We start from the raw sequence: 16,338 nt of genomic DNA on the forward strand, positions 1-16,338 counted from the left end.
TTGACTAACGAAACAGCGCATCACTTGCTGGAATTATGCCAGGAAGAGCTAAATTAATCTGCGTGAAACCTGCCTTAACACATTGACGTTGAGAACTAATTTTAACATAAGCATAATATGGATACACATACACTAAAGATCATCATTTTACATTACCATAGCCTGTTAGCTGCTCCCCATTACAAACGAACATGGCTCTGACACATTATGGGAACTGTATACGGTCAACAGACAGCATGTAAGGGATTGGATAGCCTACTTACATGATTTAGTTTTTGAAAAAACGCTGTAATAGCTTTTTGTTTTTTCGTTGGCTTCATAGTTCACACGCAGTTGTTAGGCTACTACTGAGAATAGGCATAATCATTAAAGTCAGTCAGATAGATTAGTGGTCACTATGGCTACCGCTATCACTGTCACAGGCGCCAATGAGGCAGCTCCTTCAGGACCCCTGAACCAGAGACGGTTGATGTCTAACTAATTTGACATACTATGTCAGAGTGAGAGCTCGACTCTGGTCTGCATATAAGGGGATCCCCTTGCAAAAATACAATACAACACGCAACATAATGAACATTTGCACTTCTTGCTCTGCTTTTACCCTCTCTGCCCTGAACAACAACACAAGACATGGTTTAAGGTTTTTTTGCCCTGTAAAAGTGGGGGGGGATGGATTGACGTCCCTATGACTCTGGGGGGGGACACATTCCCCCCCCAAGGGTCCCAACTGCGCCCCTGCCCTGGACAAGTCGCCAGGTTATTGCAGGGCTGACTAAGGCTACGTTTACACTAGACCGTATCTGTCTCGTTTTCTTCGCGGATGCACTGTCCGTTTACATTAAACCGCCTGGAAACGCCTGGAAACGGGAATCCGCCAGCGTCCACGTATTCAATCCAGATCGTGTCAGCTCCGGTGCTGTGTAAACATTCAAAATACGCGGATACGCTGTGCTGAGCTCTAGCTGGCGTCTCATTGGACAACGTCACTGTGACATCCACCTTCCTGATTCGCTGGCGTTGGTCATGTGACGCGACTGCTGAAAAACGGCGCGGACTTCCGCCTTGTATCACCTTTCATTAAAGAGTATAAAAGTATGAAAATACTGCAAATACTGATGCAAATACTGCCCATTGTGTAGTTATGATTGTCTTTAGGCTTGCCATCCTTCCACTTGCAAGTAGTAAGTGATATGCGCTGGGATCACACACACAGCGGCTCAGTCCCGAATCGTGGCTTGTGCACTTCACTCGCGCGCTGTGTGAGCTGCGCAGGGCCGGAGTGCGCACCCTCCAGAGGGCACTCGCTGTTCAGGGCGGAGTGATTTGGAGCGCAGGATGCCTGCGGAGCCGAGCGTATCTGTGTATTGGCGTTGCTGTGTGCACGGCTAACGGTTTTAGTGTAAACGCGAATCGTTTTAAGAACGTTAATCTGATGATCCGCTGATTCGACGTAACGTAAACGTAGCCATAGAGACAACCAACCATTCACACCTACGGTCAATTTAGAGCCACCAATTAACCTAACCTGCATGTCTTTGGACTGTGGGGGAAACTGGAGGAAACCCACGCAGACATGGGGAGAACATGCAAACTCCACACAGAAAGGCCCTCATCGGCCGCAGGGCTCAAACCCAGAACCTTCTTGCTGTGAGGCAACAGTGCTAACCACTACACCACTGTGCCGTCATGGGACAACATTTCTCTTTCAAAACTACAGTAATCGGTCTCCTCAGTTCCCAAAGGTTTACAGAGGGTTGTTAAAAGTAGAGGTGATGCAACACAGTGGTAAACATTCCCCTGTCCCAACTTTTCTGAAATGTGTTGAAATGTGATTGTATTCCGTTTTTGTTTACAGTTTACACAGCGTCCCAACTTTTTTGGAATTGGGGTTGTACAACAGCAGAATAAAACACCTAAAACAACAATAACAGCAAGAGGTCTTGCTTGATGATGTGGCTCACATATTCCCTGACTTGTGATTCGCTCCTCCAAGTAGCTCATTGGCTAATGTAGAAGAGGTCTGGACAAGTCCAGGCATGTTCTTATTCAGACTCTGACTCTCATCCTTGTTCTCTCCATCTGTGTATCCTCCAGTCCGTAACTTCGACCGCTCGTCTGTGAGGAGTCGCTCATTCCGGCGTCTGAACAGGGCGTTCAGTGTGCTCAGGAGGACCAAGAGTGGCACAGCAGTGGTCCACGACAGCACAGAGGAAAGAGACAACCTCAGAAATGCCAACGTACCACAAGAGGGTGAGTGAGTGGGTGAATGAGTGAGTGAGTGAGTGAGTGTGTGTCCATGTCCAAGAGTGTGTCAGTGGGTGACAGCCTGGATCGAGGGCCCTGAGCACAGCTACAGCATATGTTCCTTTAATAATGCAGATGGGGTTGACAGAAGGCTGATCAGAAACAGGGACATAGACAGAGAGAGTCAAACGACAAGATGCAGGAAGGAGAGGAAAGGAATGGAGGAGAAGAAACAAGAGAAGAGATGGCGATACAAAGCTAGAGGACGAACCTGTGCATGTGGATCATCTTCAGATTGATTAAATAGAGGAAATTAAATATGATGGATGAAGGCAAAGTGGGCAAAGAATGGTTTGATGAAGTCGGACTGTGCGTGTTGGGAAAGGTTTATCTTTGATACCTTTTGTGATGTCTTCACTGGCACCAAATTTCTCAACAAGGATAGGAATACTGTATGTGTCAGATTTGACCTTGTGAATACAATTATCTTGTTCCTGGAGAAAACTGTTTGCAAAAGCAAATAAATAATAGGATTTTTTTTTTTTTATGATTTGAACTGGCTACTGCGGTCAAGGTTAGATATAGATGTATGGATGCACAGCATTAATTGGCTGCATTAATAATTATGGAAGGTCCTTACAAGGAGAGTGAGACAAGTGTGTGTGTGTGTGTGTGTGTGTGTGTGTGTGTGTGTGTGTGTGTGTGGTGCGTAAAGCCCCAGGTGGTGGCTAAAGTAAAGAGCTTTGGCTTCTCTCTCCTTTGGAGAAGATCGAACTGTCTGTCCGTCCACCTATCATCTACCTAATTTTGTGGGCTTTTTGCTTTGAACTCTTGTCGTGAATTGGAATTAGATGTGAACCAGTTTGTTTTCCACCATGTGATGTTTATCTATTGATCATTTTTACATGTCTCATGAAAGGGCAGGCAACATTATCCTCAAATACTGTGTGTGGGTGTATATATATATATGTGTGTGTGTGTGTGTGTGTGTACAGGGTGTTTCAAAAAATTTTGATGTTATCTGAGATGTAAATATCCCAGAAACTACATAGTCTAGGCAAATGAAACTGAACAGGCTTAACGTTGAGCAATATAAGATTTATTCCTCACTAAGTGAGTGAGAAATTCAAAGGTATGTGGATTCCATGAACGATTTCACAAATTTTCAACATGCGTGCCACCTCAGACACACAGACAGCCTTCCTCTTTGAACTTTTTGTGCCGTGTCCAAATCTGCATTGCTGTCGGTGCATTTTTAGAGAATTCTCTCATAACTGCACGCTGCACAGTCTTGTTCGACTGTGTTTGAGCGTACTCTAACACAAAAAGCGCCTTTTCTTTTCCAGTGAATGGCATTTCTATAGACCCCTTTCACATGACGTCACCGCGCCGCGAGATTTTGTTAGGCGCCATATTGGAAGACCAGGTACATGCCCTCACAATATAAAACAAAGTACGAGCGAGAGTAAAGTGACACGATGGCTGATAATTCTGGTTATGTGAGTACATTACCAGCTGCAGAAAGGGCACAGTATGTGGAGAAACTGGCTGTGATTGATGGGTTTGACCCATATGATAAGACTCGCGGCAAGGGAGAATGGAAACATAAGGAGGACCGGACACCAATTCTGCCATCTGTTTGCTACCCAGACATTGTAAACTATTTGTTGTTTACACCCAGTGCCTACACTCAGTGTTCGAACTATGCCGATATTTTCGGGGGGCCCCTTTTTTTCCCTTGGGGGGGGGGGGGGGGGTGCTTGCGCTTGTCTCGGAGCGCGGATCTCCAAACACATGAGAAGCCTATCTTACGCACATATCACGCGGACTCCACACCTCCACACACGCATCGCGTCTGAAGTCATAACTCATCAGGGGAAATCGTGTCCGCATTGGCATGTTCAAAAAACAACCTCGCGTCAACAATGATACCACACGCAAGAAAAAAAAAACAGTCAGGCTACTCAACAACCAACCTGGCAGCAGCGAGCAAGCCCCAAACCATCCTAAATTATTATTATTATTAAATTGTAGAAGTCTGGGAGGCTTGCTCCTCATACAGTTATCAACTTGGGGCCAATTTAGCATGTTTTAAATCTGAATTTCTTGCGTTTGCTTACCTCAAAGTGTCCGCAGATCATGCACAGACTTATCCATTATATCAACAGTTTTTTGCCAAGTCTCACACACGTTTCTTTCAAGTCTACTGTTGGGCCAATAAATCATAAATAAAACAGCTCAGATGTGTTTGTTTAAGTCGTTTGCCACTCCACTTTATTCTCGTGGCTTCACATACCGCTGCCGTTATTATCCCCTTATCACGAGTTTGTTGGTCTTCCAAAATGGCGCAGGGTCTGTTTACTTCCGGTTTCGGGTGACGTCAGTGAAAGGGGTCTATACCTAAAAAGATAAAAACAAAAAACACTAAACATAAATTTTTGACCTGTTTCCACACATGCTGTTAAAATTTGAGGTCAATTAAACAAGAATTGGCAAAGTTATTAGATTGTGAAATGATATCAAATTTTTTGAAACACCCTGTGTGTGTGTGTGTGTGTGTGTGTGTGTACAGTCAAGCTGGAAAGTCTGCACACCCCTTTCACCTTCTCCACATTTTATTACGTTGCAGACTTATTCTACAATAGATTGAGTTCATTTTTTGTCTCAAAATTCTACACAAAATAGCCCATAATGACAAAGTGAAAGCAGGTTTTTGGAAAATATGTAATTTTATTTTACTGACAATAATAGGTTATTTAGGGGTTACATATCTGTATGCGGCGGCACGGTGGTGTAGTGGTTAGCGCTGTCGCCTCACAGCAAGAAGGTCCGGGTTCGAGCCCCGTGGCCGGTAAGGACCTTTCTGTGCGGAGTTTGCATGTTCTCCCCGTGTCCGCGTGGGTTTCCTCCGGGTGCTCCGGTTTTCCCCACAGTCCAAAGACATGCAGGTTAGGTTAACTGGTGACTCCAAATTGACCGTAGGTGTGAGTGTGAATGGTTGTCTGTGTCTATGTGTCAGCCCTGTGATGACCTGGCGACTTGTCCAGGGTGTACCCCGCGTTTCGCCCGTAGTCAGCTGGGATAGGCTCCAGCTTGCCTGCGACCCTGTAGAGCAGGATAAAGCGGCTAGAGATAATGAGATAAGATATCTGTATGCACCCTTCGCCTAATATTTGGTTGATGCACCTTTGGCAGCAATTACAGCTTCAAGGCGTCTTGGGAAAGAAACTACGAGCTTGGCACACTTGTTTCTGGACATTTTTGCCCATTCCTCTTGGCATATGCTTGCAAGCTCCATCAGGTTGGATGGGGAGCATCGATACACAGCCATTTTCAGCTCCTTCCACAGATGTTCAGTTGGATTCAGGTCTGGGCTCTGGCTGGGCCACTCAAGGACATTCACAGACTTTCTCTGAAGCCACTCCTTTGTTCTCTTGGCTGTGTTCTTCGGGCTGTTGTAATGTTGGAAGGTATCTGAGGTCCAGAGCGCTCTGGAGCATGTTTTCTTCAAGGATCTAGATATACTTAGCTGCATTCATCTTTCCCTCTATCAAGACTAGTCACCCCATTCCCGCTCCTGAAAAACATCCCCACATCATGATGCTGCCACTCCATTCTTCACTGTAGGGATGGCATTAGCCAGGTGATGAGTGGTGCCTGGTTTCCTCCAGACGTGATGTTTGGTATTCAGGCCAAAAAGTTCAATTTTGGTTTCATCAGACCAGGGAATCTTGTTTCTTATGGTTTGAGAGTCCTCTAGGTGCCTTTTGGCAAACTCCAAGTGGGCGGTCATGTGCCTTTTACTAAGGAGTGGCTTCCATCTGGCCACTGTACCATAAAGGCCTGATTCGTAGAGTGCTGCCTGGATGGTTGATCTTCTGAAAGGTTCTCCCATCTCCACAAGGATACGCTGGAGCTCTGTCAGAGTGACCCTTGGGTTCCTGCTCACCTCCATGGCCAAGACCCGTCTTCCCTGATTGCTCAGTTTGGCCAGGCGGCCAGGTCTAGGAAGATTCTTGGTGGTTCCAAACTTCTTCCATTTACGAATGATGGTGGCCACTGTGCTCTTTGGGACCTGTAAAGCTGCAGCAATTTTTCTGTACCCTTCTCCAGATCTATGCCTTGACACAATCCTGTTTCTGAGGTCTGCAGATGATTCCTTTGACCCCATGGCTTGGAGTTTGCTCTGACATGCACTGTCAACTGTCAACTTATATAGGCAGGTGTTGGCAATCCCCAATCATCTCCAATCAGTTGAATTTACCATAGGTGGACTCCAATTAATGTGTAGAAACATCTCAAGCAGTATCAGTGGAAACAAAATGCACCTCAGCTCACTTTTAGGTGTCATAGCAAAGGGTGTGCATACGTGTACACATGCTATTTTACATTTTGATTTTTAATATATTAGCACTAAAAACCTGCTTTCACTTTGTCATTATGAGTTATTGTTTGTAGAATTTTGTGACAAAAAATGAACTCAGTCTATTGTAGAATAAGTCTGTAACGTAATAAAATGTGGAGAAGGTGAAAGGGGTTCGCAGACTTTCCAGCTTGACTGTATATGATGCCATTATATACCATATGGTGTGTGTGTGTGTGTATTCCTCATACCGTACGAGCTACATCTGGGACATGGAGAACCAAAACCGTGACATAACTCTCTATAGGTCACTTGTGAGGAAATCGATGAATTGTTTTGATAAATTTGGGTACTTTTTGTTTGTGAATGTGTCGATATAATATAAAGAAAATCACACATTGGCTTGAAGATATGAAATTTATCTTCTTGTGTTCAAAAACTCACATTTTTCATATGAAATAAATCACGGATCTGAGTGACATTTCCTGATATTTCATTCTGATGACGTCCCTCTCCACTGACTAGATGCACATTGTCAAAATGGCAAACTGGTTCAAAATTAAAATTCTTTTGATTAACTTGCGTTTTTCTTTTTTTTGTGGATGTTTTTACACGGTGGATGCTTTTACATTACACAGTAGTTCGAAGATATGAAGTGTTATATACCGGTATCTCCTCACACCCATGGGCTGGCTGGACTGCTGTAGCTTTCAAATTGTAAGTAATGAACTTGTGAGTTTAGTCAACCTGCCGTACAAATATGTGATTGAATTCTTGGTTTCAATTAAAAGCTTGGATGACAAACAAGAATTGGCTTCATTTCCTCATTAAAATTAAACAGGATGCTTGGCTGCATATGCGATCGAGTTTGGTTTCACTGGGCATCTGTTCCAAACTCGTTTCATCTACTGATAATTGCTCATTTCAGTGTTAAGCCCTCTGTTATTTTCTCTCTCTCTCTCTCTCTCTCTCTCTCTCTCACACACACACACACACACACACACACACACACACCCTCTCGCCAGCACATCTGCATGGCAAAACACAGTGTAAGCTACTGGTTCTCAAAGCAAGCTCCGAAAGTTATGAGTCAGTTTGACTGGTCACTTTAATCTTAACTCAATCACTCAAACACAAATAGGCCAATAAATTAAATCATCTTGGACTTAATGTGTTTCTGTTAATAGAAATTTCAAGAATAGACAACTCTAAAGCTCTAATCTGTAAACAGACAAAGTACACAGCAAAATCCCCAGTGTTGAATTAACACCCAGAGTGTTGATTTAACACCCTCCTGTGTTTATATAGGTCCAATTGGACCCAGATTAACTCTGAAAGTGTTAATTCAACACTAAGGAATTTGCTGTGTATGTGTTACTGTACTTGTATAACTAATCCTTATTAAATAGTTGAAGCGAGTCTCTGGTTACAAAATGTTTTAAGAAACGCTGCTATCCAATCCACACTGCTTAGTAAATCTTGAATGTGCTCAAATCTATCGATCATTTCCTATTATAAAATTATGATAAATCAAATATGGTAAGTTTATTAAACCTATTTCTTCACATTTTTACTAACTAGACAAAGTATCTGCCAATCAAACAATACTAGTTCAACCTTGAAAGTAGTAAAAATGTCTAGAACTAAGTTTAATAATGTTGTATTTGGTTTTTTTGTCATATATATATATAGAGAGAGAGGATATTACACTGTGGCACGAAGATATGAAGTTTATCTTCAAGTGATATATTTTTCAACACGAGAAGATAAACTTCATATCTTTGCACCACTGTGTAATATTCTTTATATTATATGGACACACACAAACAAACAAACAGTAAGTTAATTAAAATAATTTTTATTTTGAACCAGTTCACGATTTTGACACCGCACGTCCAGTCAGCAGGAAAACACTGGGAGTGATGTCATCGGAAGTTTTCAACACGAGAAGATAAACTTCATACTGTATCTTCGAGCTACCGTGTGATTTTCTTTTTTTTATATCGACACCCAAATTTATATCGTACCCAAATTTAACAAAACAATTCATCGATTTCCTCATGAGTGACATATAGAGAAATATGATTTTGGTTCTCCATGTCCCAGATGTAGCTTATATGAAAAATACAAGTGGTGTATTTAAATAATATTGGCTGGCGTTCAGTGATATATTAAATATATTCCATTCAGCTAACATGGTATTGAACGAATTGAAGACAAGTTCAATATCATGCTAGCTGAATGGAAGATTTCTGATAGACCACCAAAAAAAGCCATTATTATTATTATTATTATTATTATTATTATTATTATCCATATATACATACATACTTTCTTCATATCAGCATTCTCGAAGACCAACGAGGGTTTACCTGTGACTCGGTGCTGTTAGCGCAGCAGTCCAGTTACCTTCTAGCACAGTCAAGCTGATTATTATTATTATTATTATTATTATTATTTTCTCTGTGTAATTTATTTAGTTACTTTTAAAATCAACATTGACAGCTACACACAATGGAGCGATCTGGCAGCCAAAATTCTCTCAAAATCTTCTGCTTTTAATGAAGCAAACCTCATGGCCATGTTTGTTTACAAATTGTCACAATCACTCACTAGCGCAGAAGTTTTTCACCTCCGACTTGTCTCTTTTGCAGTTTTTCAATGTCCCTTGGTATGTTTTTCTCTTGTAAATATGCGTGAAGAATATATAATGAAGTTTTGGTAGCCTTTCAGGTGTTCAGCACGTCTTCAGTTACAGTTTTCAGTTTATTTATTTAGTGCTTAAACCGAGCACTGGATTAGCCTCGTCTTCTCTCTCTCCCAGCCGACAAAGAAATGATTGTGCACATGCACAGCAGAAAAGTTGTCATTGGATCTTCACATGAGCGCCGATGTGTGACGTCGTGTTGTCTTGACAACGTGCAATATTATAACAATATTGCACACTCATTCACCATTGGGTAGAGTGGCGTAATACATGGAGGATAAGCGATATGATGACAATATTGCACGTCATCAATAAACCCACTAGAAGGGAATAGAATACGTGTTTTTATTCCATGGAAAAAGTGGCCCGTATGTACCATATAATAATTCCCTGTAAAACACTCGTGTCTATATAATATTTGGATATACTACATAGATAACTGATTTTATTCTATCCACATTCACTGGATATGAGCAGTCATGCACTCTGATTGGCTCCTCTACTTATTATTAACTATTAGCTCATATACTGTGAGTTGAGAATAACAAAATGGCCGAGTGTGTTGCTGAACCAACGAAGGATGAAATAAAAACTACTCGAAAACAAAACCCCAAACAATACAAAAACAAAAGCAACAAAATATGGAATAAAAGTATTTGATGGTAAGAACAAATGTCTTATTTTTCAAGAATTATTATTATTATAGCATTTTTCACAAATTGCTACCTTCATTTTGCCAGTTTGTTTACATTCTAAGCAGAAATTATTTTGTTGGATGTTTTGTATAAAGTTTTTATTTATCAAATTTGCAAAAATTAAAAATAAAAATGCTCCATTTCTCAAAATCCAGTGAATGTGGATAGAATAAAATAGTTATTCCACTCAATCTCGTCGTACATGGTTTATAGCTGACTCGGCGCTACACGCCTCGTCAGCGATCAGCTTATGTACGACTCGATTTCATGGAATAATTGTTAAACAGCTAAGATACCATATTTGTAGTGAGGAACAGAACAACAGCATGTTTTGTTTTTGTTGGATTTTTTTCTCTTTGAAATAAATTTATTTAGTTTTTTTAAAGGTCCCATGGCATGGTGGTTTGTTGATGCTTTAAACAGGCTCATGGAGGTTTCCGGATGTTATATCCGCAGCCTTTCTCGAAATGAACCCTCGGCACGTAAATATAGCCTCCTGGGAGAAAGCCCCATTTCAGCGCTTTTCCCAGTGCGTCATTTTGCTAATGAGAAGCAGGAGGCGGGGAAGGGTAGAGGGTGGGGGCGGGCCATGGGGGGAGGGGGAGGGGCTTGACCAAGCTGCGCACACACATACTCGCTGCTATCAGCGCCTGTAGCCACGCTGCTAAGACAAAACCCCGTTCTCCCTCGGACTCCTTTCGTAAACTCAACGTGACACAGAGAACAGAGAGTGAGAGTGTTCGGAGTGGTAGTTTACGAACGTATAATACCCTAGGCTTGAACACGCACTCCATAACCAAAGAGGATAGAAGCAGCAACTACAGCAACATATCGCTTATCCAACAGAAGACATGCATTGCGGAGCAATAGTCAAACATAAGCTCATAAGTTACAGTCAATTTCCAGACTAAACTCAGTTTAACAGAGCATGCTGCATGCTCTTTAGTTTTGTAGCGCAGATTACCTGGCTAACTGCAGGAAGCGGTTAGCTGCACAGCTAATGTAGCCATTGCTAGGCTAACGCACCGATTTTAAAACACGGCAAAACGACCAGTTATACACTTATTTGTTCGGTGTTTGTGGCTGATGCGGCAGGGATGCTTGGTACGGACCCAGGCTTCAGTGACAGTTGATGTGCAAAACCTGCCCTGTACTGTCCCAAGTTGTGGAAACATTCCTCAGGAAAATGCTTCCGACAAACATAGACCGTCTTAGGTAGACTCGACGGCGTATTATTGAAGTAAATAAAATTAAGCCACTGTGTCTTCAGGGGCTCTCCCGTCGGCAGTAAAAACAGACTCTTTTCTGTGTTGTCACATCCATGTACAGCGCAATTTCCATGTTTCGCTCGCTTAGGTGATGCCATGTTGTTGTGTCCTCTATGGTCTCCTCACTACAACTGGGCGGGGCAATCCATACAGTGGGTGGGAATCCAGAGGGGGGGCGTGGGGATCATCTCCCTTGCTGACGTAGTAAAGGGAAGAGCTTATCAACACGCCGTTTTGACGCGCCATTCTCAAATGTTGGGCATAGTTTGGTTTACACATTATGAAATTTCTAGCCACTGGGGTGACTTAAGAAGGTCAGAGGAACTCATTTTAACGTTAAAAAACCTCAGAAAGTGAAAATTTCATGCCATGGGACCTTTAATGAATATGTGTACAAAATGTCAGTGTATCATGGGTTTGGAGACAATCAAATTCAGCCAACTGTTCCACCTGAGTTCACTGTTCAGTTCAATAAGCAGCAGTATTGGTGTACTGAGTCAGGGATAACATACAGCGAGTTGATCATTATGGCGACATAAACCCCGGCAGGGTGACATAGAACCCCGATGTAATCTGGAAGGGTCTTGAATCACCCTGAAGGTGTTTTATTTCATGATAATGATCAGCTCACTGTATATTATCCCACTTATTATATGGCTACTTACTAAAGAAATCAATAATTTGACACAAAATATTTTATTGATTTAAAAATGATGTTATTGCTTCTGCTAATGACGTGGTCCATAGCAACAGTTTGTTATACAGAAATAACAGATCATAGAATGCTGTAACTGACCAATCATAATCGAGTATTAAACAATGCCATGTAATAATTTTTTTTTTTTCATTCACAAGTCAAAATAGATAAGGGCCATAATATTAACAGTGTGGATTGAACCATTAGAATGGAAACTTCCAGTATCTGTTCTGTGAGACGAACTAACTAAAGACACTTCGGAAGGGTTAAAGCATTAAAATGATCTTTCTATCCCTCCGTGCAGTTTTTGCTCTGCCTCAGCTCCATCATCTCATTCCGGATGGTGAGATCACCACGGTTAAGATCACACGTTCTGACCCCTGTGAGCCGTTGGCCATCAGCATCGTGGGGGGAAACGAGACCCCTCTTGTGCGCATCCTCATTCAGGACATCTACAGAGAAGGAGTTATTGCCTGTGATGGGAGACTGCTGCCTGGAGACATGATACTCAAGGTGTGTGTATGTGGGGGAGGGAGAGAGAGAGAGAGAGAGAGAGAGAGAGAGAGAATGTAAGAGTTGAGGGGGTGGGTGGGAGGTCTAAAATTACATCATTGTACAGTAGGTGTGAATACTAGTTTGGCATGTGTACGTGTGTATGGCGTCATGTGCTTTGCCATCTGTTTGGCAATATGGCTTGAGTGAAAAAGCTCTCGGTTCATGTTTACATCTTTTCCTCAGTTGACTTGTGTATTCTGCAGTAGCATCTTTATTCAATACTTAGCAAAAGAAAATTCCATCCAATGTCCATGTCTGTCTTTCAAGCTAAATTTCCACTGTATCCCTCTGTCTCTTACTTTCCCCCAAACAGGTGAATGGTATAGACATCACCAACGTCCCACACTGCTATGCCCTTGCAACTCTGAAGCGCCCCTGCATGCTGCTCAGGCTGACCGTGCTGCGTGAACAGCGCCATCGTTACCGCGCGCATCATCACCACCACCACCATCACGTGCCTCAGCCGGGCGAGCTGCTGTTCCCGGGCTCTGGTGGCAGTGTGAGGGACGACAGTCTGCACGTGGTGCTGCTGAAGGGTGCACCAGACGAGCAGCTGGGCATCAAGCTTGTGCGCCGACCCGACGAGCACGGTGTCTTCATCTTTCACCTGCTCGAAGGAGGTCTGGCGGCACAGGATGGGCGTCTGCGTGTCGACGATCGTGTACTTGCTATCAACGGGCACGACCTGCGTTATGGTGCTCCTGAGCATGCTGCACTGCTCATACAGGTGGGCATGACATAACGTGCATCCGATATACATATAGTACAACCCCGATTCCAAAAAAGTTGGGACAAAGTACAAATTGTAAATAAAAACGGAATGCAATAATTTACAAATCTCAAAAACTGATATTGTATTCACAATAGAATGTAGGCAACATATCAAATGCCGAAAGTGAGACATTTTGAAATTTCATGCCAAATATTGGGTCATTTGAAATTTCATGACAGCAACACATCTCAAAAAAGTTGGGACAGGGGCAATAAGAGGCTGGAAAAGTTAAAGGTACAAAAAAGGAACAGCTGGTGGACCAAATTGCAACTCATTAGGTCAGTTGGCAATAGGTCATTAACATGACTGGGTATAAAAAGAGCATCTTGGAGTGGCAGCGGCTCTCAGAAGTAAAGATGGGAAGAAGATCACCAATCCCACTAATTCTGCGCCGACAAATAGTGGAGCAATATCAGAAAGGAGTTCGACAGTGTAAAATTGCAAAGAGTTTGAACATATCATCATCTACAGTGCATAATATCATCAAAAGATTCAGAGACTCTGGAAGAATCTCTGTGCATAAGGGTCAAGGCCGGAAAACCATACTGGGTGCCCGTGATCTTCGGGCCCTTAGACGGCACTGCATCACATACAGGCATGCTTCTGGATTGGAAATCACAAAATGGGCTCAGGGACATTTCCAGAGAACATTATCTGTGAACACAATTCACCGTGCCATCCGCCATTGCCAGCTAAAACTCTATAGTTCAAAGAAGAAGCCGTATCTAAACATGATCCAGAAGCGCAGACGTCTTCTCTGGGCCAAGGCTCATTTAAAATGGACTGTGGCAAAGTGGAAAACTGTTCTGTGGTCAGACGAATCAAAATTTGAAGTTCTTTATGGAAATCAGGGACGCCGTGTCATTCAGACTAAAGAGGAGAAGGACGACCCAAGTTGTTATCAGCGCTCAGTTCAGAAGCCTGCATCTCTGATGGTATGGGGTTGCATTAGTGCATGTGGCATGGGCAGCTTACACATCTGGAAAGACACCATCAGTGCTGAAAGGTGTATCCAGGTTCTAGAGCAACATGTGCTCCCATCCAGACGACGTCTCTTTCAGGGAAGACCTTGCATTTTCCAACATGACAATGCCAAACCACATACTGCATCAATTACAGCATCATGGCTGCGTAGAAGAAGGGTCCGGGTACTGAACTGGCCAGCCTGCAGTCCAGATCTTTCACCCATAGAAAACATTTGGCGCATCATAAAACGGAAGATACGACAAAAAAGACCCAAGACAGTTGAGCAACTAGAATCCTACATTAGAAAAGAATGGGTTAACATTCCTATCCCTAAACTTGAGCAACTTGTCTCCTCAGTCGCCAGACGTTTACAGACTGTTGTAAAGAGAAAAGGGGATGTCTCACAGTGGTAAACATGGCCTTGTCCCAACTTTTTTGAGATGTGTTGTTGTCATGAAATTTAAAATCACCTAATTTTTCTCTTTAAATGATACATTTTCTCAGTTTAAACATTTGATATGTCATCTATGTTCTATTCTGAATAAAATATGGAATTATGAAACTTCCACATCATTGCATTTCGTTTTTATTTACAATTTGTACTTTGTCCCAACTTTTTTGGAATCAGGGTTGTACTGTATAGAGGAAATCTAATCTTCTCTTATCTTATTCTTATCTTTTTAATCCAATGTATTCTACCATTAGCCCAGTATTAACCCAGTATTGCCAGGCAGTAGGCCAAAGTTAATATACTATACAGTGGTGCTTGAAAGTTTGTGAACCCTTTAGAATTTTCTATATTTCTGCATAAATATGACCTAAAACATCATCAGAGTTTCACACAAGTCCTAAAAGTAGATAAAGAGAACCCAGTTAAACAAATGAGACAAAAATATTATACTTGGTCATTTATTTATTGAGGAAAATGATCCAGTATTACATATCTGTGAGTGGCAAAAGTATGTGAACCTTTTCTTTCAGTATCTGGTGTGACCCCCTTGTGCAGCAATAACTGCAACTAAACGTTTCCGGTAACTGTTGATCAGTCCTGCACACCGGCTTGGAGGAATTTTAGCCCGTTCCTCCATACAGAACAGCTTCAACTCTGGGATGTTGGTGGGTTTCCTCACATGAACTGCTCGCTTCAGATCCTTCCACAACATTTCGATTGGATTAAGGTCAGGACTTTGACTTGGCCATTCCAAAACATTAACTTTATTCTTCTTTAACCATTCTTTGGTAGAACAATTTGTGTGCTTAGGGTCGTTGTCTTGCTGCATGACCCACCTTCTCTTGAGATTCAGTTCATGGACAGATGTCCTGACATTTTCCTTTAGAATTTGCTGGTATAAATCAGAATTCATTGTTCCATCAATGATGGCAAGCCGTCCTGGCCCAGATGCAGCAAAACAGGCCAAAACCATGATACTACCACCACCATGTTTCACAGATGGGATAAGGTTCTTATGCTGGAATGCAGGGTTTTCCTTTCTCCAAACATAACACTTCTCATTTAAACCGAAAAGTTCTATTTTGGTCTCATCCGTCCACAAAACATTTTTCCAATAGCCTTCTGGCTTGTCCACGTGATCTTTAGCAAACTGCAGATGAGCAGCAATGTTCTTTTTGGAGAGCAGTGGCTTTCTCTTTGCAACCCTGCCATGCACACCATTGTTATTCAGTGTTCTCCTGATGGTGGACTCATGAACATTAACATTAGCCAATGTGAGAGAGGCCTTCAGTTGCTTAGAAGTTACCCTGGGGTCCTTTCTGACCTCGCCGACTATTACACGCCTTGCTCTTGGAGTAATCTTTGTTGGTCGACCACTCCTGGGGAGGGTAACAATGGTCTTGAATTTCTTCCATTTGTACAAAATCTGTCTGTCTGTGGATTGGTGGAGTCCAAACTCTTTAGAGATGGTTTTGTAACCTTTTCCAGCCTGATGAGCATCAACAACGCTTTTTCTGAGGTCCTCAGAAATCTCCTTTGTTCGTGCCATGATACACTTCCACAAACATGTGTTGTGAAGATCAGACTTTGATAGATCCCTGTTCTTTAAATAAACCAGGG

At 42.4% G+C, this 16,338-nt stretch overlaps 1 protein-coding gene across 2 annotated transcripts in view; it reads left to right on the forward strand.

The window, feature by feature from the left end:
* The window catches only part of lnx1 (ligand of numb-protein X 1), a 103,137-nt gene that overhangs the window by 63,085 nt on the left and 23,714 nt on the right, over window positions 1–16,338 (forward strand). For both annotated transcript variants that reach the window (XM_060917392.1, XM_060917393.1), the window contains exons 4-6: window positions 2,095–2,250; window positions 12,279–12,487; window positions 12,843–13,256. In XM_060917392.1, coding sequence (XP_060773375.1) covers window positions 2,095–2,250; window positions 12,279–12,487; window positions 12,843–13,256 — 779 coding nt within the window. The remainder of the gene's footprint in view (window positions 1–2,094; window positions 2,251–12,278; window positions 12,488–12,842; window positions 13,257–16,338) is intronic.

The sequence above is a fragment of the Neoarius graeffei genome, chromosome 3 (assembly GCF_027579695.1).
Source record: "Neoarius graeffei isolate fNeoGra1 chromosome 3, fNeoGra1.pri, whole genome shotgun sequence".
NCBI lineage: Eukaryota > Metazoa > Chordata > Actinopteri > Siluriformes > Ariidae > Neoarius > Neoarius graeffei.